Source organism: Nannobrachium achirus (assembly GCF_963921795.1).
Source record: "Nannobrachium achirus genome assembly, chromosome: 17".
NCBI classification, from domain to species: Eukaryota; Metazoa; Chordata; class Actinopteri; order Myctophiformes; family Myctophidae; genus Nannobrachium; species Nannobrachium achirus.
Window position 1 is genome coordinate 32,933,853 of NC_137824.1, and position 27,985 is coordinate 32,961,837.

Consider the following 27,985-nt stretch of genomic DNA (forward strand, 5'->3'; position numbering starts at 1 on the left):
TAATAAAAGGTACCACACAGACAGAACTAAACTCTCTCAGGCCTTCAAGTCCTCCGGTGTCTCTACGAGAACGTCTCTGCAGAGTCTGCTTTGTTTAGGAATGGAAATGGACACGCTCCAAAGAGAGCGACGGAGAGAGGGAGAGAGAGAGAGAGCTCACTTGCCATCGTCCTCATCTTCGCCCTCCACACCACCCCTCCACCACTCCTCGTCATCGTCCTCCACCTCCTCCTCCTCCTCCTCCTCGTCCCCTGCGTACCCACCCCAGGTGTCATACACGTCCCCGCCCTCCTCGTCCACCTCGCCATACTGACCCTCCTCTCCCTCATCCTCCACTATCTCCATCTCCTCGTCCTCTTCGTCCCCTTCCTCCTCCTCGTCATCCTCCTCATCTTCCTCGTCGTCATCATCATCGTCGTCGTCGTCGTCCCCTTCCCCTTCCAACTCCAACTCGTCCACCTCCCCTTCCTCCAGCTCTCTGTCCTCTCCCACCTCCCCCTCCTCCTCTTCCTTCACCACCACCACTTCCTCTTTCTCCTCCTCCTCCTCGTCCTTGTAGGAGGGCGAAGAGAGGAACGCCTTCGAGGTGCTGGGGGGGATGAACCTGGTGGTGGCGGTTCTCGCGTTGATGTAAAGTCGAGGTGCCGGTTCCGCCGGTTTGACCGGCGTGGACAGAGCAGCAGCGGGCGAGGGGAGGGAGGTGGCGGGAGGCGCCGACCTCTGATCCGGGACAGAGGAGCCGGGAGCCGACAGCAAGGGGGCAGCGGCGCCCGGCGTCACGCGGGTGGCGTCGGGCGCATATTCGCGGATCTCTCCCGGTTCCAGCGGGTCAGGGCCACAAGGGTCGTGTTCGCTGCAGGAGAGCTTGCCGTCCAGCTTGGAGATGAAGAGCATGCCCTCGCGGTGCTCCTTGCAGTAGGAGTTGGGACACATCTCGCAGTAGGAGGCCGCCTCCTTACCACAGACGTCACACTGGTGCCATGGACACTCCCATCGCCCTAGAGGGCACAAAATCACCGTCAGTGATAGTCTAAAACAGTGGTTCTCAAACTTTGGAATTTGAAGGTCTCCCCTTATCTTTGACAGTGTACAAATGGAACCAAATGGACCCATTTGGTTCCATTTGTATACTGTCAGTTACAGACTTAGTGTAAGGGTCAATTTAGACCCCCATAAAGTAACCTAGAGAGTTTGAAACTTTGAGAACCACTGGTCTAAAATGTCTCCTATGTTAGATGTGGTTTAATTTTTAAACCTTTTAGTGATGACATTTCAAGTTAATTTGATAATTGCAGATGTAAACAGAACAAGCGGAACCCAGTTACATCGCTCACTGAACTGGGGAACTTTGATCAATTTTGTAACGCCGATCTTACAACATATATTTTTTGATTTGTCTATTTCAAATTCTCCTCCAACACTCCTTTTTGTATATTTCTTACTAGTTAATTCATGATTTGTTGTAAGTTCCAGTCGCACTGCTCTAAAGTGTCCTTCAGATGTAATGTAATTGTTATGTTTCAATAAAGGCTTAAAATTTCAGTAATAAAAAATAAAAAAAGCTAAAACCAGGAAGCAGATCTTCCTGATCACTTGCCTGCAGGTCTCTTGGACAGGTTGAGGCAGTCAGCGTGGTAGACCTTTGGGCAGCCAGGTTTCTTACAGGACACAATCTGTCCTCCGTCGCCACAGCTAAAACACTCATCCTCACGCTCCTTTGTCAGTTCCGGCTTGCTCTTTTTCTTCACAGGAACTTTCCTTTTCCCTTCTTTCGGTGTCTCTGCTGGCAGCTTGTTCTGAGAGCAGAATGGAGAAAACATCAGTCAAGGGCTTCTGCCAGAAATATGGGAAATATGGGCCCCTACTGGGCGGGGCTTCTGCCGGGGTTTCTTTCTTTTTACAGTTGGGCGTAATCACATTCTAATACAGACCGAATGCCCCATCTCACTGGCCCGGCTTTTCTTGGCACGCTTATCATTCGACTCCCAACCCACATCTCCTGGGATCGCATCCCACTTGGGCCATTTTTCAAACGTATATATTTTTTTTTCTGAAAAAGTGTAGTTTTAGACAGTGACATAGGCGTGGCTCAAGCTAACTTGAGCCACGTGAGGCCCTGCCGAGTGAGCTAAAGCAAACAAAACGCCGGGCAGAGCCACTGAGGGTCTACAAGATTGTTCTGCAGCAATTTATCATATTTGAGAGATCTCTCTCTGCCCGCTGTACCATGTCTGAGATTTGCAGATTTATTTTATTTTTTTATTTAAAATTTTAAACACAATTAAATGTTATCATGGTGTTCAAAACACTTTACATTTAGAGCAGAGATCCATTGTGTTTCCATCCTGAGCTAGTATTTGATGATAAGAGGTAAGGAAAAACTGTCATAATATACCTCTGTGTTGCCTCTGGAGGATCGATTGTGGGGGTTTGGCTTGCAAAGTACACTTTGATGATATCATCAAAGTGTACTTTGCAAGCCAAACCCCCACAATTGAGCACCTTGAGCAGAACCTAGAGTGAACCTCCAACATGGGCAAGGCACCCTGATGTTCTTTTTTATAATTATTTAGTTTGGATATAATTTGCTGTACCATTTATTTTGTCATCAAATGAAAACGGAACATTTTTTGATGTTAGGAAATGTTCACCAAAACCATCTCCTTTTTATACCTCTCTTGCTTCATTTTGAACCTCTGTTATTCAAAAGTCTGATAAACTTGAGCCCTAATGGTCAATAGATTATATGTTAGACTGACATGCTTGAAAATAAAGATGTATTTACTTTTGGCCGGACGCCCAAGAAACCGCTGCAGTTGGGAGCTCCACATTTACAGACAGTTTTCCCATTGCCCAGACACTCCAGGTTGTAGTTGAACGTCAACTCCACACCTGTTTGGATACAATTGCATTAGCATGCCATTTAGCCACAGATGATGGGTTTCAACAAATTTCCTGCATCCTTTAGACACTGTCAACAATCAAGACCAACTCAATAGAAAACCAGAAGACCAATAAGTAGGGATGGGACGATCCGAAAATGTAATGTCAAGATTATTGTGACCAAAATAATCACATTTTTAAAAAAAAAAATCTAAAAATGCCTAATACTCTTAAAATGTGTACCAGCTCAGTGTCCTAGTGGTTTGAGTGTCTGCCCTGAGACTGGGAGATCGGGGTTCAAACTCCGGTCGGGTCATACCAAAGACTCCCTGCTTGGCACTCAGCATCAAGGGTTGGATTGGGGGTAAGTCCCTGCGACATACTAGCGGCATGTCCAGGGGGTGTATTTGTACATCAAGCTGCCTCACGCTACAGAAACAGGAGATAGGCTCCTGCCCTATGCCATGAGGCTCATGGCTCGGCCGAGTCATATGGGCCTCATGGCTCGGCAAGGCTTACTTACTTACTCTTAAAATGCCACTTGTATCAACCACTTGAACTCCTGTATCCATATTCTGGGGCAGAACGTTTGCCAAAAAATACAGAGAAAAAAAATAATACAGAGTGAGCTGTAGATTGAGGCCCTATTTTTTGGCAAAGAGATTTGGTAGGTTGACAAAAAGACTGTTTTACAATTGTAGAGGGTTTAAGTGGATCAAAGGTGAATTGATCCCAGCGTACGACGGAGGACAACTTCACAATATATTAAAATATGATTATTGTGAGTGTTTTTTTATCACGATAAACGATAACAACAATTATTGTCCCATCCCTACCAGTAACTGAAAGTGAGTCGTGTTTGCAGACCTTTTGGGATGTCCTGTAGAGCGAAAAGGCCCACCCGGGTGTCTCCATTCACCGTCCACTTCTGGGTCTCACAGTTGGGCTGGCAGCAGTGGTTCATGAAGCGAGACTGGTTGCCCTTGGGCCCGGCATCAATGATCCGGTCCTGGTGTCACGATAATACACATTCGGTAAGTGATAGCTTTTGATTTGCAACAAGATATGTATATTGGTGTAGCACTTTTCAAAAATAAATAAATAAAATAAAAACCTAAAACTACAACGGCTCAGTGGTATTTATATCATTAGAACAAAGACTCTAATAACGGGACCCAATACCTCCCTGCTTGGCACTCAGCATCAAGGATTGAATTGGGGATAAGTCCCTGCAACATACTAGCGTCCTGTCCAGAGGGTGTATTTGTACATCAAGCTGCCTCACGCTACAGAAACAGGAGATGGGCTCCTGCCCTAGGGGCCTCATGGCTTGACAAGGCTTACTTACTTAACTTTTCTAAAAACAGTTGGTTTGCACTTTAGTTTAAGTGCATTACACAACAAATAAAAAACCCACAATTCATATCAATTAATAAATTATGAATCAAGATGGTTTCAACGCCCAGCGTAGTAGGCCTATTTGCATTAAAATCCAGAATCTGTGGGGCGCCTGGTGGCCTAGTGGACCAGGCACATACCATATAGATATAGGCATTGCCATTTCGGCATCAATGCCTGTCGGCGTCGCCGGTTCGATTCCCGATCCGGGAGACCTTTGCCGCATGTCACTCCCTGTCTCTCCCCCATTTCCTGTCAGTCTACTGTCCTATCCAATAAAGGCAAAAAGCCCAAAAACAAATCTTAAAAAAAATTCGACCAGATAAATCACCTTGTCCAGTGTAAGCATGTAGAAGTTGCAGATGTCATTCTCCTGAGCATGTCTGATCCTGGCTCGACATTCTTCCTCATCGATCACCTCTCCCACGTACTCGTTCACAAACGCCCCCTGTACACGAGGGAACGTGATAACGACAAGAAAAAGAATAGGAGGAGGAAAAAAGAATGAGACGGGATGAGATTACGGGTAATTTTTTCAATTCACATTTACAAGGTTAACCCATTCAGGGTACACCTTATTGTGTATCATTATTTTATGCTTTAACTATTGCCGCGCTGCGAGCTTGTATATCTGCTATTTTTGAAAAATCACGATTTTAGATTTTTTACCCCATTTCTATAAGTGTCTTTTGAATCCTAAGGTTTTTTGAAAAACCTATGTTTCTGAGTCAGCAATCTGGCCAGCCATCGTTAAAGAAAAGGTCCTTTTCACTTAAATGGAGCTCAGTTGGTCTGTTCTTGAGAGACTACTATGTCAGTGGTTCTCAAACCTTTTCATGTGAAGGACCCCCAAAATGATATTTATTTGGCCACGGACCCCCATTCAACATATTTTCAGGGACCACCCAGAAGCAAAATTTGAGTTACAAACGTTCGCTTTGAAAATACATATATTCAAAGATTTGCACAAATATTTACGACTTTTTCAAAAATAGCAGATCTACGAGCTTGTATATCTGCTATTTTTCACTGGTTAAAGCATTCAATAATTCTAGGCCTAAATGGGTTAAGAAAAAACAACCCTCCCGCTGATTCCTCCACAACAACGGACCTTCTTGATGTCTGTGGGGGCGCGCAGCCCCCAGCCCCGGGACAGCGTCCTGAAGATCTCCACGACGGTGTACTGGCGCTTGGTGAAGGTCTGGTTCTCACAGCGATCACCAGCCGCGCAGACCTGAGGGTGGCACTCGTACATCAGCATGCGATTGATGCATTCTGAGTCCGGGCCACACGGGTGCTCGTCCGCTGCCTTGCAGTTGCATCTCGGGATCTCCGACAGGTCAGCCGTGATGATCTGTACCTTTCCGATTGGCCGGTTCACCTGAGTAAAGGAACAGCACAGTTTTGTTGAACTTCCACGTGATGGGACGATAATCGTCATTATCGTTTATCATGATTTAAATGTTATCCTCCGTCATGCACTGGGATCAATTCAAATTGTATTTGCCGAGCTGCATATCCGGTATCATTTAAATCCTCTATAATTGGTAAAACGGACCTGGAAATAACATACTCTCTTTTTTTTCACTCAAATCTCTTTGCCAAAAAATAGCCGATCTACAAGCTCGCTACAAGTTGTGAGCTTGTAGATCTGCTATTTTTTTGCAGATGTTCCACCCCAGGATAATAGATGCTGGGGATATTTCGATTATTGCGATAATATCGTAAATCACAATTTGGTCACAACAATCGTGACATGACATTTTCATGTCATCCCATTCCTACCTCTTCGGTTGGGTGATAATGAGGGAGTATCGTCACTGTCGGGCAGAAACCTTGTATCTCCAAGTTTCAAATTTGTAATTTCTTTTCATAAAGTAAAGCCCTGCTCGATCATACAAAACTGTCGCACACATCTAGTTAGGGGTGGGCGATACTGGAAAAAATCATTATCACGATACTCTTCATGCAGTATCACGATACACGATATTATCATGATACTGTTTTATGCTAGTTTTTAGGTTTATTATGATTAATAATAACAATTATACAAACACACAGATATTCTATTGATAATCTATTCATTTTTATGCTGCAGATAGAAAGATAGATATAGCCTAATCTAGGATTTTCATAGCATATTTTGATCAAACAATTAACATTTTCTACCTCAAAATATTTACTAGTTGGTGTGATGATGGGTCGGGTCATTCAAATGGGTCCCAGAAATGTTTTACGGGTTCCCATAAAATGTTTTTGAGTGTTGTGAGCTTGTAGATCGGCTATTTTCAAAACAATTTGGCTAATGTTTTCATTGTCTAGTTTGATGATTATTTTGATGCAGTAATGGGATTTTCTTCTTTCTTGAGGTAGGCTATTAAAAAGGTCTTCAAGTCGTCCTTATAAGGTTCAGGACACCTCACCTCTATTTATTTTATTTATCAGATATGAAAAGAAATCTTGTGATGCCTTACCAACAGAAACTGGGGGGAAAACAAATTACCTTATGACCACAGCAGTCAGGAAGTGTGTTATGATACAAGTTTAAGCTTTCTTTTTACAGAAGTATACTCTATATTTTACAATGCAGATATCATCCTATTCGATATTTTAGCTTAACAAAAATATCATGGTTTTATAACTAAGCCAATTATGAAATAGACGCGAAATAGACGCGACGATTTCACCGCGATTCGCGACGACACACGCATGCATCAGCGGTGAAAACATAACAAACAAAGGACTTTACAAATAGCTACTTGTTTGTAGTTAATAAAAAACAGAAGCATGGATGCCGTCGATCTACTAAATCACCTCTGTGGAGTGGAGACGACCAGCACAGTGAACACATCACGCAGCTGAGCTTTGCAGTGAGTGAAATGACTGATAACAGGACGGATAAAGTAGTTTGTTTGCGTCCTGTTAGTTCAATGCATCCATTATTAAAAATATGCTTCACTGAAAGCAGGGCAAGCTGCATCACTTCTTTACAAAGTCCTGTGAAAGTGAAACTAAAATCTCGGGCTAGTGGTGCAGCTTCTTGTTCTTGTGTGCGTGTAGTGCATGCGTGCTACCCAGGGGAGGAGGGGCCGCAAGGGGACAGCCGCGACACGTTGTAGATCTGTTCTTTTTGGCGAATTACACCACCATACTATAGAAGTATAAATTAAGCAATCGAGCTGCGACTCATGGAACGTGCACTCGCTGTATATCCAGAGCCTTTTCTAAATGACTGTTTGTATCACGAGAGAAACGATATTCTGAAATGGCCTATCGTGGCAAAGCTGTATCGCCGAGACGATAATTATCGTCATATCGCACACCCCTACATCTAGTTAAGATAGCAGATCTACAAGAACACAACGACTCGCACCGCGAGGCGTTGTGTGCTTGTAGATCGGCTATCTTCACTAGTTTAAATCATTTTTTAAATGATAAACACAAAACAATATTGGACATACAAGGTTTCCACCAACAACGGTATGCTTGTTTCGAAACGATACCTTGATGTGTCTGTATGGAGGAGGTTTCTTGTCGTTCTTTCGGTCCTCTTGTAGTTGCCTCATTTCCTTCTCCGTCTGTAGTTCCTTGAACCTTTCAGCTGCTTCGGTCAGCGCTAAGAACACAAGACATGATGATTGAGACATCAACTAATTATATAGATTTGTTTTCATTATCATCACGTATAACATATATAGGCAGCATGACATGGTTCGATTCCCGAGCCCAGCGGCCTTTGCTGCGTGTCACTCCCTGTTACCTGTCTCTCTCTACTGTGTACTATATCAATAGAGGCAAAAAGGCCCCAAAAATATCTAAAAGGATTTAACAAATCGATTCATCTGTTGATGATAAAATACAATACTAAAAGATAAAAAATTATGGTACCGGACATCATAGATCTGAACCCAAACCGGCATCTTTAAATTGCTTAAAGCCAAGCATAAATGTATGTTTGCTGTCTCCCTCTCACGATTAAGAGAGAGGTAATTGCAACAATGCCCAAACTACAATAAAGATGGCAGTGCATCTAGTGTCCAATCCAGTGCGTTGTCAGCATATTTACATTGTGCAACCAGTACAATGGTCGACAATTTACCTTTCTTGTAGATGGCATCAGCGCCCTTGCCCATCTTCTCTATGTTGTGCGTGTCACCCTCCATGTATGGGAAGACCCGGGCTTGGTACGTCCACACAAAGTCTTTGGAGCCAAAGAATTGCACCGGAAACTCGCCCACTTCATGTTTCATCCTCAGGATGTTGTTTGGAACATCTTTGGCGAGACAAACTTCAGCAGGCCACCACCTAAACACAGAGATCAGGTGTTTAACCCATTAAGACCTGGAGTTATTTTATACTTTAGCTATTGAAAAATAGCAGATATACAAGCTCATAGCGTGGCACCGAGTGCTGCGCTGCAAGCTTGTAGATCTGCTATTTTTTAAACCGCTACGTTTTTTTTTTTTTTTTTGTAAAATCTTTTAATATTCTATTAAATCGAACATTTTTAACTCTAACCTTTGATTCTGGGGGGTCCCTGGAACGAAATATTTTGAGATGGGGATCCGCGGTCATATACTTATAATTCTAGGGGTCCCTACATTAAAAACCTCCGATGCCAATTACGTCCAGGAACGTGATAGGAATTACGGCGGTGCGCCGCCAAGGCCCCGTTATCATGTCCAAGGACGCGTTACCTGGTTACCATGGTTACCAGGTAAACAGGCACTGCAGTAGCCACTGGTGAGCAAAAAAACTTCATATACCATGATGCAACACGGCCACCAACATCAGGAAGAGAGTAATCTCCATAGGCTCCTATTCATTGCTGCTGCAAAGAAACAGCTTTATCTTGGAATCTACTTCCAAAAACGCTTCGATCGCCGAGAACCTCTTTATTTCACGCCGACACTGAGCCGCGACGGTCGGCCGCGGTTAGGATTTTTATTTCTGTGTGAAAATAAACATACTGGTCACCGTGAATTTCCACGACATGGACACGATCGTGGCTTCAGGGGCTCTTCAAAATAAAGCGCAAGTGAATGGCGGCAAATAATTACAACAATAATGGCATCCCAAGTGTCAATGGATAAAAATGTTTTCAAAGAAATCACACCCGTGTGAAGTGAGCGGTGCTGATGATGATTATAGACCCACATGACGTGACAGGATAGGGACATGCGACATCACTATTTGATACAATGGAAAAACACATGGACATGCACACTGTGGGTGCGTTCGGAAATGCGCACCGGGTGTGAGCTCAGTTTAGTGAGTGCAGTGGGCGGTGATGTTGTAGAGTGCACTCGGTGTGGGGGTTATTTACGAACGATGCCATGACATTGGCCTAACTGCTGTTAGTTACACTTTAATGCGTGTGTAACAATAAAGCTCAAAGGACCGATCAAGCCGGCAAATGGTGCATTTTGTTATCATTTCCTACGCCATTGTTCACCGCTGAGAAGCCCTCGAGACAGTAATTTTTTTTTTGTAATCTACTGCCCTACTTTGTCATACTAGTGTCACACAAAGGTAGCAAAGAAAGCCAATCTGCAAGCTTACAAAGCGACACGACACAATGCTTGGTGAGATTTAGATGTGCTATTTTTGATTACCAAGAGCAATTAACTACAAAAATAATGATATTGGATCCATTGGAACAAAGGTTCTTTTTCATATATTATCTGAAAAGTAACGGTTTCGGACATACAGTATGAGGTCACTGCCTGACAGAAACGATAACCAGGTTAACCAGGTTCATCAGATTTTTTTTAATAACCTCTGACAATACAGGAGAAATCCACGTTCCCTGAACCTCACCTGTACCGAGCCCATTTGACCCACAGGATGTCCTTGAGGCGCGGCCTCTTCCCAGACTTGCAGTCGTTGCAGAACCAGCTGCCTTGAGGCATCTCGATACTCAGACATTCCTGATGGAACGCAGCAGGACAAGACTCGCAGCACAGCAGACTGCCCCCTGTAAGACCACAGGACAACCTTACAGTCAGTGGTGGAAAAGGTACTCTCATATCGTCGTTGTCTCCAAGTTTCAAATTTGTACATCCTTTCGCAAAGTTAAGCTTCATCACACAAGGCCGTCGCACAAAAGTAGTGAAAACAGGAGATCTACAAGCACACAGCGCCTCGTGGCGCGAGGCGTTGTGTGCTTGTAGATCGGCTGTTTTCACTAATTTAAATCATTTTTAAAATGATAAATGCAAAACAAACGGTTTTGGACATACAAGGTTTTCACCCGACAGCGACGATATACTGCAATGTAGAAAAGTCAGGAATTCAAAATGTACTCGAGTAAAAGTATGAAAGTGTTGGCATCAAAATCTATTTAAAGTACCAAGTACAAAATGTTTGAAAATAGCAGCTCTACAAGCTCACAACGCATCGCGCCGACGCATTGTGAGCTTGTAGATCTGAATGCTCGAGTTGTTGTTCACCCCAATTTCTTCATCATGCCAATTCCCCCCCCATATCTTCTTTCATCCGAGGCACCCCCTATATTATTATTATATTATATTAACTACATGACATTCATCATTTTCACTCCCACTCCCAGTACCTTATATTCATGGCATATTTTAGGGATTATGTGATGAGAAAAACATTGAGATAATTACCATTTTGGTTAAAATGTACTGAAAATAACTTTTGTACAACGAGTTTAAAATGATACCAAATATTTCAAATTATCTCGCGGCACCCCAGGGTGCCCCGTCACCCACTTTGAAAACCCCTGGTGTAGACAACCACATGTGTCCGATACATGTGACGTCAATTGCCGCATCTTTTCACCCGACAGAGAGCAGTTTCAGCAAGAAGATGTAACAAGCTAATCCCTCACAGGTCCACTCCCTGCTGAACAGGCACTCTGACCAACGTGCAGCAGTGGCCAGTGCAATGACAGAACACCACCACCACCTTCAAACATGGCCAAGTTTGTTCATTGGAGCACCCGGCCAGAGACCCAGGTATAGGAATTATACCCCAAGTCGTTAGGGTAGCGGGCATGAACTTTACCCCTGCACCGCTCGGACATCCCAATAAAAAAAAATACTTTTTACACAAGACAAGACAAGACTTACCTTCAGAGCAGACAAAGCACCAGCTGACATTTATGTGTTCGTGGTTCTTGCAGCCCTTGCGAGGGGTGAAGTGATTTGGACAGAGGAAGCTGTTGTTAGCCAGCACCAAGCTGCCTGCAGCCATGCAGTTGTCATTAGCATGGTAGGCCACAGGGCAGCGTACACAGCGAGCCAGTCGACCTACACAATACAACACAAAGGAGGTTCGAAGTTCAAGTACACACAAGTGTTGCCTAGGTGGAACTGTGATTGGCAAGTCTCGCCGATATAAACCCAATATACTCAATATAAACAACACAAACAATATACTCTAATGTAATAACTTAATGATGTAAAAAAAACAATCAAATATTTGGGCACTGTTGCCTTCTCAAAGCAACACAGCCACTGTGTTTATAGATATTTGTAAAATAGCATCTTTCACAGATTCTTCTCAAAAGAAATACTCCTAGGCTGTTGAGCATCTACTTATATAATCTAGTAAGAAACCACGGCCACAAACCTGTCTTGTACACTATCCCTCTGCTACATTGCCCCCCCCCCCCACTTAGCCGAAAAAGGTTTAGCCGGAAACATCCGATCGAGTACACCCACCAATGTGAAGTCGATCGGGAGAACGGTTCTCAAGATATGCACAAAGATAAATATTGGAATGTATTCATAGATCATGTTTCTTGTGTGGCTTCAGAGCTTACCTTTGTTGCTGCAGAGGTTAAGCGGGTTTGTGATGTGGCAGGCCAGACAGACGTGCAGCGGGCAGCGGAAGCCTTTATTATGTGGCTGTGTGACCGCGTTGGGCAGTATACAGTCTTCGTGGTAGAACTTCCCACACAGAGGGATCATACAGCGCTTCACCCGATTACCTGACTTCTTACACACAAAGCATGTGTGAACACCTGAGGAGGAGAAGCAAATCTAATGAAAAACTACACAAAAAACAACGGTTGTTTCCAGATCGATAGTCTCTCGAGACAGACATGTTGTGTCCCACAAAACGAATCCTACTTCAGAATCTCTTAACTCATCTACTGCCTATGACTAGTATGCCGAGTTATATAAATGTGTCCGTTCCGCCTATGACGAGTATGACAAGCTGTAAATATGCTGTAATCGCTATAAAACAATTAAAGTATGATCGCCGATCCGCCATAATTTTTTCTCTATAGAGCCGCACTATCCACAGAAACCGGATACGGATGTTCCCAGACCGGAAACAGGGGGCGGGACAACCAACCCCCTGTATCCTGTCTCCAAACACCATTCACTTCCTCGTTACGCAACGAGGCATGCAGACTCTGTCGCTATGGCTATGGAGGGCTGTTGTTTTTTGTTGCTTACCAACCTCTGTTTAGCCTGTGCAGCTGGATAGTTAACTCCTACTGGAAACCAAATGAGTCAAAGCCTATCTGGCTAGCTACTTATTGAAAATGGAAATTAGAGCAGATGACCACTCTTCCTGTTCTCATCTTTTACAGGGCAGAATTACAAACTCTGTAGCATTGGAAGATTGTGGAAGACCTAGTCTGGCTTGAGAGACTACCAGTCCATTGCTTTCAACACAAGAATAACGTGCACCCACCAGTAGTGCATTCATGACAGAGGAATTTCCCACTCGGAGACGCTGAAAGGCCAATACACTGTGGGTGAAAGGCTCCAAAGCACTGGCCTTCACACACCAGAAGTTCCCCTGTCCTCTCACACACCTGCAAAAGACACACACAAAACCGCACACTGAAACTGGCTACTGGCCCACAAGTTGCCACAACGAGTAACACATTAAGGGTGTGTCAGACCAAGTCCTGCAGACATACTTAATACACAGCAGGAGGCATCCTTCCACAGACACGATGGGTTGTACATTTCTATTTTGTTCTAAAGCAAGAAGCCCCAAGAGGTCATGGTTTATAGCAGGGGTCTTCAACGTTTTCAGGCAAAGGATGAAAGGACCCCTTAATTGAGAGAGAGATGAAGCAGGGACCCCCACAACCTCTTCATAGATTCCATATCATTTCATTGTTTGACAGCACGATCATCAGTGTATTTTGGAATCATGTCAATTTGTGTTTTCAGATATTTAACCACTTGAACCGTCAATTATTAAGAATTACTGTCTTTGTTTTGTTTTTCTTTACATATCTACTGCATAGTACTGTGTTCTATCTGTCTGTCATTCAATGTTATATGAGATACTTCAATGGTTTCCAGTGGAAATAAGCTTAGTCTTTTCATGGATCTCCTTTTAGTAGACCTTGTACCAGTGAACTGTACCGTCATGAAACTGTACCTTTTCCTATGCAAACTTCTAATAAAGTCTTCAATCAATCAATCAATCAATACTTAAAAAACTTCACTCTGTACTTACTGCTCTTTTTCCCCTCTACACCAAAGCGCTTTGCCAAAAATAGCCGATCTACAAGCTACGAACTTGTAGATATCTGCTATTTTTGGCGAAAGTTGTCAGAATATGGACGCTATAGGGGTTCAAGTGGTTCATATAAAAAAGGAGAAAAGAAAGTTTCTGTCACACAAAGATTTGGAGGACCCCCTGTAGTAACTCTGAGGACACCCTAGGGGTCCGGACACCCTGTTGAAGACCCCTGGTTTACAGTGATGGAAATTAGCAGTGGCTACACTACATATGCTCTGCATGTGGTACATCAGTTCCATGTATTGACAGTTAAACTTTAAATATGTTAAATTGCAACATGCAAATAAACAAACAAATCATCTCACCTGACAGACATTCTCCTTCAAGTTTGCTCCTATCTTCCCTTTCAACTCCATCTGGGAGAAGAAGCTATCACTCAGGCTGGGACAGGACACCTGAAGAAAGCGAGAGAAAGAACAAGGAAAATAATGTTGCTGTGGGTGATTACTGATTTAACCCATTTAGACCTGTCACACCTAAACAAAGTTATACCTTTCAAGCGGGGAACACCTCTATCATTTCAGTTGTTGCTGTATATTGCTTTGTTGGGCAGAAACCTCTCATCTCCATTGTGTTTTTTCGTAAATGAATGCCCTGCGTGATCATACTCCATCGTCACACAAAAGCATCAAAAGTAGCAGATCCACAAGATCGTAGTGTGGTGCGAAGAAACACTTTGCTACTTTTGCATTTGAATCCTGAAAAGTAACTGTTTTGGACAGTTTCCACCAGACAGTGATGAGAGAGAGAGATTTTACTGTATATGTGTGTGTGTGTGTTTAGAATCTGACTCTAAATGGGTTAAAGGCAAACAAACTGACACTTTCGTAGAGGCCTGGTTTGTGTAGTTACGGAGCAACTACTGAAGATACCTCGACAAAATTCTGAGTTACATCATGGCAAGTACTCTACCAAAGTGTAGTTTTGCTTTCAGCTACATATTCTTTTCCAGCAGACATCTGCAATGACCACGCTACGGCCACGCTACTTTTAACTACCACATTTTATTGATGCACCTTATGTACTACATATCAGTCCTTACATCTGTTTTGTTTAAATAACACATGTACAGTATATCTTTCACACTAGCATATTTATGATGATATCTGATCTGTTTTTCTGTTTATTTCTTTCTCTGTTGATGGAGCTTGTACGTCACAATTTAACTCACCTTTTTACACTTGTAAACCTGTCATGTGACAATTAAGCAGAGTTAATGGTCTGTTATGACAGGTTGTTTTATCCGCTATAGAGCAACGAAGTCTGATGTCATTTACACATCATACGCAGGTACTGTTTTAGACTTTTTTCTACTGACGGCGAGAAAACGCTAACGTTAACTCAGAATTAGTTAAAATGTCGCCAGAAACAGACTGTATCAAATACGAGTGACTGACTACATCGTAAACAATACAGAACTACCTCCCTGACAATATCACAGAGACAGATTGTTTATTTTTGGACCACGATTTTTATGAGTTGATGTTTTTCTCCATATAGAGAAATTACTTCCGGGAACCAGGGGATGAACAACTGATGTCAGGAATTCGCTACTCTATATTGTTTGGATCTTATTCCAACGTGGTGAGTAGTGACAACTACGGTCAAGCAGCTAACTACGTTTATGTTGCTGTACAGAAATAATGATGATTTTGAACAGATAACCTGCAGTTGTCCCTCCTCTTAGCATCGAGCCTGTTACAGTTACTCAGGCACACCTTTGTTCTACTGGCACAAGGACCAAGTATTCGGCTCCTACAGATGGGTCATCATGACCATGCAAGAATTTATTTACAAACTGAATTGACTTGAAAGTTACATAACAGGTTACCTCGGGTTTGGGAGTTAGTGTTCCGTTGGCTGGGCCTTGTCTCTCCCCAAGGCTGGAGCCCTCCATTTCCATTTCCTGTTTGGGTGTTTTCAATCCCGGTGGGCTTGGAGGCCCAGAGGGGGTGAGGACACACTGGACAGCAGTGATGGTGTCAGCCGACGTGCTGGATGCAGGCACTTCCTTCTGCACAGATTCAACCTGTCCAAAACACCTTCAACTTTATTTGTCTTCTGAGGCTACATAGGGTACATCAAACGCTTGGCGATACAAAAGTATGTACGAGTCCGACAAAGTATAAATCCTCCTTCCGGTCAAACAGAGATGCTGTTATTATAAAGGCCCAAAGAATACTACACTAGAACAACCAACATTTGTTTGATTCGGCTGGCTACAATATGACGTCATTCAGATGTTCTTCGGCTACTGTGATTGGTCAGACGTACTGTATGTCAGACGTTCCACATTGTTTCCGCATTCATTCAGTCCAGCCTCAAGTTCATTCTGAAGCAAGTGAAAAGCAGTGGTAGTTTTTAGAGACACGAGACACCTTCCAGGAGGTACAAACACCTCTGAAATATCTATTGACCGTTCATAAAACCCTATAGTTAAAAAGGGCAATACCTCCATACTTCTGTCACACAAGTTCCCCACAGCGCCTTGCAGTCGCACTATCCACGTATTAATGTAACCATCTGTCCCAGCAGTGCTGCTGGCTAGTGTGCACACTGCTTGAGCGACTCTGTACCAAAACCATGAGCTGTGAGTGGGGTCCACAGGTGACAGTATAAAATGCCATTTGTATGTCAGATGTTTTTTCGTCTTGGAGCCATTCTGAACAGAACCGACTTTGGTTGTTTCTGGTGCAGTATGCAGCTAGCTAAATGATGCACAGGTGACTAGCTCCCAACAGCATTAGTTATTAACCCAAAAGCCCAATATCATTGAATTTGAATGTGCATTAAGCCACATTTAAGCCATATAAAAACTCACTTATGAGCATGCAGATCTGTTATTTTTTCTGAATGTTTGACTATTATGTCATGCCCAGAGAGGTTAAGCGTTCTCGTTCTGGTGATACCTGAGTGACTGTGACTTCTGGCTTGCTCTTTGAGGTAACTCCACTGTGTCTCTTCGCCTCCTCCTGGATAGCAAGGAGAGAACCAAAAATGTATGTTCAAATGCAACCCAATAGTGCTACAACAACCATGGATCACAGGAGGTACTGTAGTTAATGTAGGTAATGTCTATTTGGACTGAAGGAATGCCATACCTTCTCCTTAGAAGGATCAACAGACACTTCTTCTATGGTGCATTCCAGGACCTTGTGCGAAGACTTCCTCGGCCTCTTCCTCTCTTGGTTTACAGGTGCTATGGAATACAAAAATTGCTTTTTACTACCCATCCAAGCATTCTTACATTTGAAAAGGATTTCTCAAGAAAGAACATTTAAATTTGGCCTATAGCATCAGTCTATTCTACATCATACCAATATAACAGATCAATTTCAATTAACAATGTGAAAAATTAAAGATCTAGTTATTGCAAAGAGGTTTTCAATATGAATTGCACTGATTCACTGTGACACTAAGGCATATTAGGAGTCCCCTAGGACAGTGGTTCTCTAACTTTTTTATTTTCAAGGACCCCCATAACTCTGAGAGTGCAGTTACAGACCTGTAAAGGTAATTTAAGGCTATAGCTCTTTTCGTTTCTGGTTGTGACCATCAGGTCACAGTTTCTATCCAAACCTCCACCGGCTGTCAGTCTGTCACGTCACACTTTTGCCCTACTCATATCTCCTCCACCGTTGCCCCTATCCATGCCAAACTTTGCACAAACACTCCTTGGCTGCCAAACCACAACCTCCACCCCTCATTTCTCACATACCCTTCTTCTAGCGCCTACACATTTTGCCCTAAAATCACACAAAGCGGTACACAGTATCTCTAAAGTCATGTCAACAACATGGATCAGTCCCATTTCCATAATCCCTCCTGATTGGCTACGATTGCCTTCTAAAGTTTGTCTATGCGACCTGACGCTCGCTTATTCCCCGATTAGGGAGTCTTACTGGTAGTATAATCTTGTGTGTCCATGGCGAAAATAGAATTTGACAAAAATGTACACCACATACCAGCATGGCGAGGGTTGATGATAATAAGAACAAAATGCAGCACACGCGCGCACACACACACACACACACACACACACACACACACACACACACACACACACACACACACACACACACACACACACACACACACACACACACACACACACACACACACACACACACACACACACACACACACACACACACACACACACACACACGTCTATTTACCAGAGTCCAGAGGTAGATGAGTGTTGTCTGCTGACTCTGTGGAGAGACAGGGCCGTGTTGGGGTCACCGGGGATGCCACAGCAGGGGAGTCGTCCTGGGACAGGCCATCTTCCGGTGCTGCTGGAGGCCTGTCTGTCTGCACAGAAACCCCAGCAGAGGGAGTGGGCGAGGGGGAGGGGGAAGGGGTTGGGGTGGATGCGGAGGTGACAGCACCTTGTGTGGCGCCGAGATGTAGGGGCGTCAGCGACCCTGGCGTCTGCTGTCTAACTTTGTCACTGACTGGACCAGTACCCTGTGGGACACAAGCAAACACCATTCTGATCAGTACCTTTAAATACATTTTGAGGAAAATAATGCTGCTATTTGTACCCTGTATATATATATATTTATATAAAATGTCACAATGCGACATAACTCTGTACACAATGCTGTACCCCCTCGAACTGTATATATGTTCCCCATTTTCAACTGTTTTTATTGTATTTGTGATACTTGCTTTGGCAATGTAAACGTATGTTTTCTAATAAAGCCAATAAAGCTCCTTTGAATAAATTGATCAGTACAATGGATGGACATCAGTGGAATACATGGTCTGTGACTACACGCACACGTTCTATCAGAATATTGTCGCTGTCGGGCGGGCAGCCCTAGATTGGCAATTTTTAGCAACTTTTGCGTGACCCTCTTGCATGACAACATAGGGCATTGATTTACATAAAAGTTGAAATAGGAAGATAGAAAGCGTTCCCCGACAGCGATGATATACACTGACTGTATATACAGATGGGTGACAAAGAACAAACCAATATAAAGTGTCTTAGTCAAGTGTCGGGTCACCACAAGCTGCCAGAACACCTTCAAAGCATCTTGGCATAGATCCTTGTCTCTAGAACTGTACTGGAGGAAAGGAATGCCACTCTAACCATTCAGGGATGGAGCTATGCACAGGCAGGCATTCTAGTAGGAACATGCCACACGTTCGCCACAAGGGGGCCCTGGGATAATAAGCAACATAAACTGCCTACATTAAATAATATTTATTAAATGAGTGGACTTGCAAGGGTGGCACTGGCAGGCCTGAGTGGGAATATTAAGAATACTTATGCCATATTTATGCTCTCAGATCTACAAGCTCACAATGCATTGCGCTGCGAGCTTATAGAACTGCTATTTTCGGGGCACGACACATCATACGTCAAAGTATAAATTAGGCTAATATGTGTACTGTAATGCTTTTATGTTTGCCCATTGGTAGTGGGTTAATGTAAATTATTTTTGGAAATAAAAAGATTTAGAGAGGGTTAGGGTTAACTTTTTATTTTATTTGCCGGGACCCTTCCCTAAGTGGACAAGTGGAACGAAAGCATGCCATGATACTGCCTCCCCCACAGCATAACAGAGACACCAGCCTTCATCACGGTCAGGGTCAGGGTCAAGCATGCAGGCCTGGACCATTCTTTGTACACCATCCGTGCACTCGCCCACTTGTGGAGAAGGATGACTCATCGGACCATATAACTTTTTTCCCTAAAGTAGAGTCGACCAGGGCCTATGGTTTTTGCGCCACTGAACTAACTAAAGTGCATTTGTCTTAATGAGGTAATGAGGTGTTTATGTTATACAATAACATCCCTTCTCTATGTAGTTGTCGAACTATGAATGTCACGTGACATTCTCAGCCACCTGATGTACTAAAGTACAAGCATTATGGTCAGAGAATGTGTGCTTTCAAATCTAATTTCTGACACTAGCCAAGTAGCCAGTCGAGTTTGCGACTGAAGCTCCAGCCATCTATGCCCCAATAACAAACTCTCTTTAATAGTCACTTTGAACATCCTTGACATCTTGATCCAAAATCAAGGTCAACTGAGTCTGCTCAGCATTTTTAAACATGCAACTGAGCATGATAGCATCAGGGACGTGCAGAGAATGTTAGAGAGGCAGGGGCTGAAACTTCTAAAAAGGGCCTTTTGGTGATAATATCGACGCAACGCATCACAGCGCGACGCGTTGTGAGCTTGGAGGCCGGCTATTTTCGGTGCTTGATACAACACTGGTGCATGTTAAGCATAATACTTAATTGTAGCATGTAGTAGCATGGAAGCATCAGTATTTATTGTTTCTTCACTTAATTATTCAGGTCTTTCACTGCCACAACCCCAGTATCACGTCCAGGGACGGTGTTAACTGGTTACCATGGTAACCAATAGCCCCCGTGCTGCGGCGGCCGCAAGTGAGCGAAAAAACGAAATTTTCCATGATTCCCAGCGGAAATAGTATTCCGTAGACTTCCGGTTCCCATTGCGTTGTATATTAACTCGCTGCAGAAACATGGATATATCTCCACTTCTTTTTCCCATGTCGCTTGTTTGGTCAAAACGGACTGTTTTCTATGGGACCATAACGCACAGATCATCAACGCGGTTGTATTTCTTCTGCTCCTCGTGAAAGAAAAGACTTTGAATGGCTGTGAAGGGGAGCGGCCGCACGCACAACGTGCACGCTCCGCATGCACAGAGCCATCGAAGATCAGGTAAATACAAAAAGGAAAAAGCCTGATGGCAGTCAAAGTGTTAATTTGTCACTCTCCTGTAATACACAGTATACAGTATATACACAGAAGAGAAAGACAGGAAGACCATAACATCAAAATACGGTACACTGTTGCAGCCATCGTCTATGCACAGCAAACGCGTTTGTGTTCAATTTAACTCTGAGCTTACAGGTAAATCAATGTGTATACCGTACTTTCAGAGGATTTTTGTACACTATATACATAACACTGTTATAATCAAGTAAAACATCCCAAGAGAATCCAGTGATCCTTGTTTTTGTTGTATTACGTAATATGTGTCAGTACTAGGGTCAGTTGTTTTTCACTGAAATTGTCCAAAGAAATATAAAGATGAATAAAATGTTACCGTCTTGGAAAGCTCTGTAGTTTTCTTAAATTTCTTCTTTGGGGCAAATATTTGTTCATACTCTTCTGTCGACTCCAACAGCCTTTTGCTTGGTTTCCGGAGCCGCTTGGTTTCTGACTGTGCTGTGGAAGGAAACACAGGACATATACAATCAGCTTTTTGGTCGTCATCACATCAGTCAGTTGGCTCAAAGACAGTGTAAAAGTGAAAGTGTTTTACACTTGAAAATTAAGTAAAAATAGCCCCTTCCCAATCCAGAGTGCGCACCCTTCAAGGTGCGGGACTAGCTAGGGTAGGGTGTTGCCCTGTGGAGTGCACGTAGGACACACGTTTTGCCTGTGAATTGGGTCAGCACTGCTGCGTGCGGAGCCGAGCCGAGGTCTTCCGAATGGAAACAAAGCCGAATGGCGGCCATTGCTATTTTCCCCGCTGTATTTTTTACCTTCTTAAACTCTCAAACTTATTTTTTTTCCTCAAATTTACTTTTAAGATATTTTAGGATAGTATTTAGTTGTTTGAACGTCATATCTGTAGTCAATTCACCATGACAGAGCCGATTATAAATTATCGCCACAACATTTGAGCCAGAACCGGTCCCTCCTGGGGTGGGCAGTGATACATTCATGTAGCCAGCTAAAGTAGCCTGATATAGACAGATACATGCGTATCCCGGGAAGATACACACTGGTTCTATGAATTCTCCATCAACGCCATGGCATATTTTTAAACAGGCTCTGTCATGATTAATTGACCACATTTAGAGAGTTTAAACAATTAAATACTATCCTAAAACAACTTAAAAGTGAATTCAGTGCCACAAAAAAACAGTACTCGGCGTGCCCCCAGTGACGTCATCGCTCTTGAAACCTGCACTTTGTAGTGTTCAACCCCCGAATTGAGAAGGGGCAAAGGTCAGGCTTTACAGACGTAATCTGGAACTTACCAGAATTTTCGCTCTTCTCCGGGATGTGCAGGTTCTTCTCGGTCACAAAGTTCACATCAGGAGACGGGGCAAGGACTGGCATTGCCGTTGGCGTGCCTCCGGGAACCCCGTTCACCTCCATGGTCACCCCAACCCCACACCCCGCCTCGGCTGCCCTCTGAGGAACCGCCTCAAGCATCTGCCAGCGCTTCTTTGGAGCCACTTTGGGATCAGTGTTCTTATCGAGGTAGCTAACTGTGGGTTCGGTGGCTGTGACAGGAGAGCTAAATCCAGGTTCTGCAAGGTCAGCGTGGCCGCTAACAAACTCTCTTCCATAAGCCAGGTCAGCTAGTTCAGGAGATAGGCCAGGTATGCTGACTTTTAGTTTGGCGGGCAACCGTTGCTTTCTACGTTGCTTGTCCGAGCCCGGCCCCCGAGTGAGAAGAGGCATCCCTTCACATTTGTAAGTGTCATTTTTCATGATAGCTTTAGTCCTGTTCTTGGCTTTGCCTGCTGTGCTTTTGGGTGTCGAGAGTTTCACCGGCTGGCTGTTCTCCGTTTTGATCCCTGATTTCCAGGTACCACCACCCCCCGAGAGTGGGTTGTCCCCTGAGGAGCTGGGGATAACCATAGGCTCCTCTTTGATCACCACTGGTGTTGGAGGGACTTTCAGAGGTCGGCCCTCTTTCGCTCTGGTATCATGCATGTCTTTCAGCAGCATCAGGAAGGTACTGAATTTGTAGTTGGCATCAGGGTGAAACGTAGATAAATCAGGATCCTCACGCTCCTCCTTGACAAGGGACTTGAATGTTAGTTCCTTGACATCGTGGAACGCGTCCATGGGTGAGAGAGAGGATGGAGGGGAGGAACAGGACGATATATCAGACACAATATTCTCTGTTTTGATCTTGACTGGCTGCACAACGGGTTGCTCGAGGCCTGGAGATGGAGACTTTGTCTTTATCAAGGAGCCGTTACGAATTTGCTTTTTATCAGGTTTTCTGGCGCGTCGTTTTGGAGAGCTGTGGCTTCTAGGGGACAATACACTGCTAGGGGACAGGTCAGTTTTGATCTGATCACTACCAATAAAACCTTTATCATGCTCATCATCAATGCTATGATCTGTTGAGTGTTGGCAAGAGGTTGCATCATTGACTTCTGTCTCTTCCTCTGCTTTCAAGGCCCGAGTCATCAGACGACTACTGGCAGGAAGAAGCGTAGAGTGCTCGTTAACAGAGCCAGAGCCCTCTAGCGATTCTTTAGAGCTCCCCAAACCCTGTTCAGACTTTGTTTCATTTTTTTCTGTGTCGTTAGGAATCCGTTTTGGGGGGGAAACGCTAGGGACAATGTCAGACTCAGCATTCTTAGGACTGATGTCTTTCTCAACAGACTTGTCTTGTAGCTTTTTGGGACCCTGTTCTTTCTCATTGGACCTGCCTTGTAGCTTTTTAGGACCCTGTTCTTTCTCATTGGACTGGCCTTGTAGTTTTTTAGGACCCTGTTCTTTCTCATTGGACTGGCCTTGTAGTTTTTTAGGACCCTGTTCTTTCTCTGCAGACTTGCATTCTGGCTTTTTGGGACCATGTTCTTTCTCCTCAGACTTGCCTTGCGGCCTCTTAGGACTCTGTTCTTTCAAATCGGACTTGCCTTGTGGCTTTTTAGGACCCTGTTCTTTACTGACCAGTGTCTCTGGGTCCTGCGTTAAGGGTATTTCTGTCCGTTTCGGGCGCTGGAGCATAGGTACTGAATCCAGATCTGAGTACGGCGAGTCCATGGGCTCTTCTTTAACTGGATCTACTGCACTGTGAGTCTGTGTTTCCTTCAATCCCCCAATTATATGTCCAAATATGTCAGACAGGCATTTCTTTCTCTTCTTAAAAGCTTTGTTTTTGCCCATTTGATTTGTGGTAGAGTTCGTGACAGGAGGGTGTACATTTCCATTGGCCGAAGAGCCGGATGGGATGGATATACCGGGGTCAGTTGAAACGGAGGGGGTCTGCTGTGGACTTTGAGGAGGTAGTGGAGTGGGTACCCTTTCCTCGCCGTTGACAGGCATGGTCAGCGGGCTCTCTGAACCCCGCTGTCGACCCGAGAGCAGAAGCTCTGCTTCCGCCACACTGACTTTCCATGCTGTCAATAAACTCTTGGGTATCTGTGAAGGACAGAGCCATGTTAAAGAACTGACATTTACAACAAAGGTTCTGAATATTTTCGAACTTCATTCCATGTAAACGTACTGTATACTTGTAGCTCATCTCCTTCTGCTTCCCTCTCCGTCGAAGCACCGGGAGATCGTCAAATTGATGACCACCCTCAAATGGGAGAATGGCTTTCCCCTGAACCCAGGAACACTCTACGACTTCCCCGATCGTCTCCAGATAATACAAACGGCATGGACGTTGACTGGGCGCTAAGGACAAAACAACTATATTGATGCATTCAAGAATTAACAACTTTCAACCTGCCATCCCTATTTTAGGCATGTCATCATATGTATATTATACATTTGGGGAAATTGTCAATATACAAGCCTGTAAAGCAGCTATTTTCGGCAGACGTATTAATTAGGCCTAATCATACCCCAAAGTACGAAATTTGCTGGCAAAAATGCAGAAAATCTTATTTTCACTGAGTCATACTATGAGTATAAAATAGGCTTAAGATCAAGTATAGCCAATGCAATACATCTGACAAATGCTTGTCCAGTTGAACACAACTTTACTACAGTGGTGTTCAATATTACTGTATGTGCTAATTGATAAATTGTAGTAGCCATCACCTTTTTAGAACAAGGATGATGCAGCACACCTCAAAGGTTGGTGATAAGAGCGTAGGACAAAAAATATATTCAAAAAGGGGATCTCTGATAATTAAATCAAAGAAGTGGACGAGCACACTGTCATGAGAACTTGCAAAAAATGTTGCTCTTTATTTCTACGTTTCTATCGTTAGACCTTCATCATGGCGGACAATACAGGGCACAATAACCACCAAACATTTATAGGCTACCATGTCTGTCCTGAATCCTGATGAAGGTCTAACAACCGAAACGTCGAAATAACGATCAAGAATATTTTGCAAGTTCTTGACAGTACTGTAGCCATCACCTAAAACTCAGAACATTGTGTGTATTGCTGTTGCTGTTCAGTCAAAATGCTATCTGTTTTTGCGTTGTTGTCTTGATTGATTTTTTCAATTTCCTACTTTTGATAACTTCAGTCTCACCTTTCATCTTTGTGTGGTTCCCCTCCTTGGGGTCAGAGGTGACCTGACATGGCCACCATGGTCTTCTGTTGAACTTTGCCCACACCAGGTCCCCGTCCATGTACTGTGATGTTGGGAGGGGCCTCTTCTTTGGGCTGTTGGACTATACAGGACAAAGTAAACATGTTACTATATTATGCAGAACACAGGCAAAATATCCACATCTTTGTTACCATATTCCTACCAATACCATGTAGCTACTTTTCTGCCACCGACTTGATGTTCTAAATAAAATAAATAGATAAATTATGAATTTCAATGATGTCATGGAATAACAAGCCAGAGAAGTCAGAATCAAGTCGATGTTGATGAATTCGAAGTATTTCTTGTAATGAAAACCCTTCTTAACCAGTTATAATAGTTTGTTCAATGTTCACTCATGTATTCTGTAATTTTGAAATGATCATATTTGTTTCAAATAAGTAAATAAGGTGTCTTAAATGATCAATGAGAATACATAATTACAGATCCAGGCCTTTAACCTAAATCCCTTTAACCTTGTATGTCCAAAACTGTGTTCCAATGGACCCAGTGTAGTTATTATTTAGTCACACGCTCTTGTTAATACTAGTTTCAATTCGTTCAATACAAAGATCCCACAGGTGGACTTAAAAAAGGTCACTTTCGAAAATAAAATAACAATAACAGATCTACAAGCTCACAATGTGTTGCGATGCAATGCTTGTGGATCAGCTATCTTTGCAAAAAGTTGAAAATGGCCATACAAGTTTCTGCCCAACGGCAATTAAATCAAATGTGATGCTTGGTTAAACCGGGAGTCTTCCTCAATAACATGACATGATAAATATAACAGCAGATAACATTGGGTAATCCTGTTTCAATACAAGTACACCGTGGCGCAGACCAGTAGTTCCTCACAGAAGAAAAGGTCCTGGGTTTGAACCTGACTGTGGGCCTTACTGTGTGGAGTCATGCACCTAAAGCAGAAAAACATTAAAAACGATATAATGCAATTGTTTTTACTAATATCGTGATTAATATCGAGGTATTCAACAACGCTATCGTATATCGAAGGTTTTCCTAATATCGCAGCTTGGCAAATAAAAGGTGAATTGTTCCCAGTGCATGACGGAGGATATATCATATCTCCACGATATGAGTGTTTTTTATCACGATAACCGATAATAGCGATTATCATCCCTACTCTAGTGTATTTTCTGTTATTGTTGGGAAAGCTTTCACAGAAAATAGCTTTCCCCACAATACGGATGATGGGGTTTTACTTCATCCCACACCAAAAGCCACCTACATGAATGTCTTGCATGTCTTTTGGCAAAACACATGCATGTTAGGGACCGGCGCTGCCAGCGCCCTTGACCGAGGGCACCGCCTCCCAGAGCTGGAGCTGATCCTGAGGTAACACTTCCTGCTGCTCAAAATAGTTAGGAAGGGTTGAATGTGGAACATGTCATTGGTCAAATAAGTAAACTAAACAAACTAAAGAGAGGAAGTCAGACTCACATTAGAGTTGGTGCTAGCCGGTGACATGAGACCCCGGTCAGGAGTAGAGACGAGTTCGTTGTCGCTTTCCGAGTCTTCTTCACCCATGCTCCACCCATCTCCCATGGTGATGTCAGGCAGGGCGCTGGGGCTTAGTGTGGGGTTTAGTTCAGATATAGTCTTAGCCATAAGGTTAAAGACAGCGGGTTTGTATGTGCTATGATTGTCCGCCCCTGAGCTGGAGGTCGTGGTCTTGCGGTCGGTTAGAGTTCGGCCCCGGGTCCGTTTCGGGGAGCGGGGAAAAGGTGTCAGCTCTCCATCACTGTTCTCCTCCACCTCCTCCCCCTTGACTTCTCCGCTGTCAAACAACGTGGACTCAAAATGCAGGTAACCATTGGGAATGGGGGAGCAATGCTCCAAGCTGTCGGGACTGTGAGAGGAGAATCCGTTTTTGAAGGGCTCCATCTCATCGTCACCTGGAGAGGGTGGCAGATGGACTAACGGAGCCTCGAACTCATCGTCGTCATCATCGCTGATTGGGCTCGGGGACGGTGAGTGGATGTGGTTTCTGGCATGGTGGCTCCCCAGGTCAGACCTGTCAACCAGAGAGTTCAGGTACCTTAACTTCAAGTTTATAGTTCATTTGTGAAAGTGTGAAGTATTTTACATGCAGCACAGGCAATGCAACAGAACAGAACACTTACCACTTCCTCTGTGGGTTGTAGCGATGGGATCTCTCTGGCTGGCTATAGCCCTGGACAGGTGCCTGTTTGAGCGTAGAAGATGGCAGTTGCATGGCTGACGTTTTCTTTGAGACGCGCTTAGCACTGCTGCATTGGTTTCCATAGGAAGTGTTGGTCAGGCCATTGGGGGGCCTCAGCTCTGGCTGGCCTGAGCCAAATACTGAGCCTCCCCTAACAGCCCGTCTGTACGACTGACTCATGTTTTCATGGCTCTTTCCTGTGAAAATCCAAATGGTGTCTGTTAGGTCAGTGCTGCGATGAGGGTTTTTCAATGAATGTTGATTAGTTGGTCGGGTGATCATTGTCATTCATGCACCGGGCAGTGTAACAAAGGGGTCTGATGATAACATAATGCAATCTCAAAACACCGCTGAAACCAGAGCGACAATGGCACCCGGTGCGACAGTAGTAGGATAGCAGACACAGCCACACACATAGCCTGCACAGCACACACACTAATATGCCGACATTGCTGCTGGCCTCCATTCTAAAGGCCGCCGGGACGGCATAAGACAAAACAGGATACAACCTCTAGTGTTGCTCCGTTCATAAATGAATCCACAAAGTATACTACTGTAAAATACTATCGCTTTGACTGATGATCGCTGATTGTATCAAACCAAGGAGCGCAGACTAGAGGTGGTGACACTAGCCATCTCTCTCCCACACACACACACACACACTCACACA

General features: G+C 43.9%; 1 protein-coding gene across 1 annotated transcript; it reads right to left on the reverse strand.

Moving 5' to 3' along the window:
* Nucleotides 1–156: 156 nt before the first annotated feature.
* Nucleotides 157–27,976, reverse strand: nsd1a (nuclear receptor binding SET domain protein 1a; the record flags this gene model as incomplete). Its single annotated transcript, XM_080746687.1, has 24 exons — nt 27,257–27,976; nt 26,574–27,147; nt 25,053–25,194; nt 24,065–24,237; nt 21,849–23,979; nt 20,906–21,027; nt 17,985–18,276; nt 16,908–17,005; nt 16,716–16,778; nt 15,638–15,835; nt 14,112–14,201; nt 12,958–13,081; nt 12,074–12,274; nt 11,379–11,558; nt 10,102–10,258; nt 8,381–8,586; nt 7,785–7,897; nt 5,393–5,662; nt 4,613–4,729; nt 3,751–3,892; nt 2,786–2,892; nt 1,598–1,796; nt 460–998; nt 157–372 (listed from the first exon to the last, which is right to left on the reverse strand). Exons 1-24 carry the CDS (start codon nt 27,601–27,603, stop codon nt 157–159), a joined length of 6,801 nt encoding a protein of 2,266 aa, XP_080602813.1. The 5' UTR covers nt 27,604–27,976.
* Between the last annotated feature and the right edge of the window lie 9 nt (nt 27,977–27,985).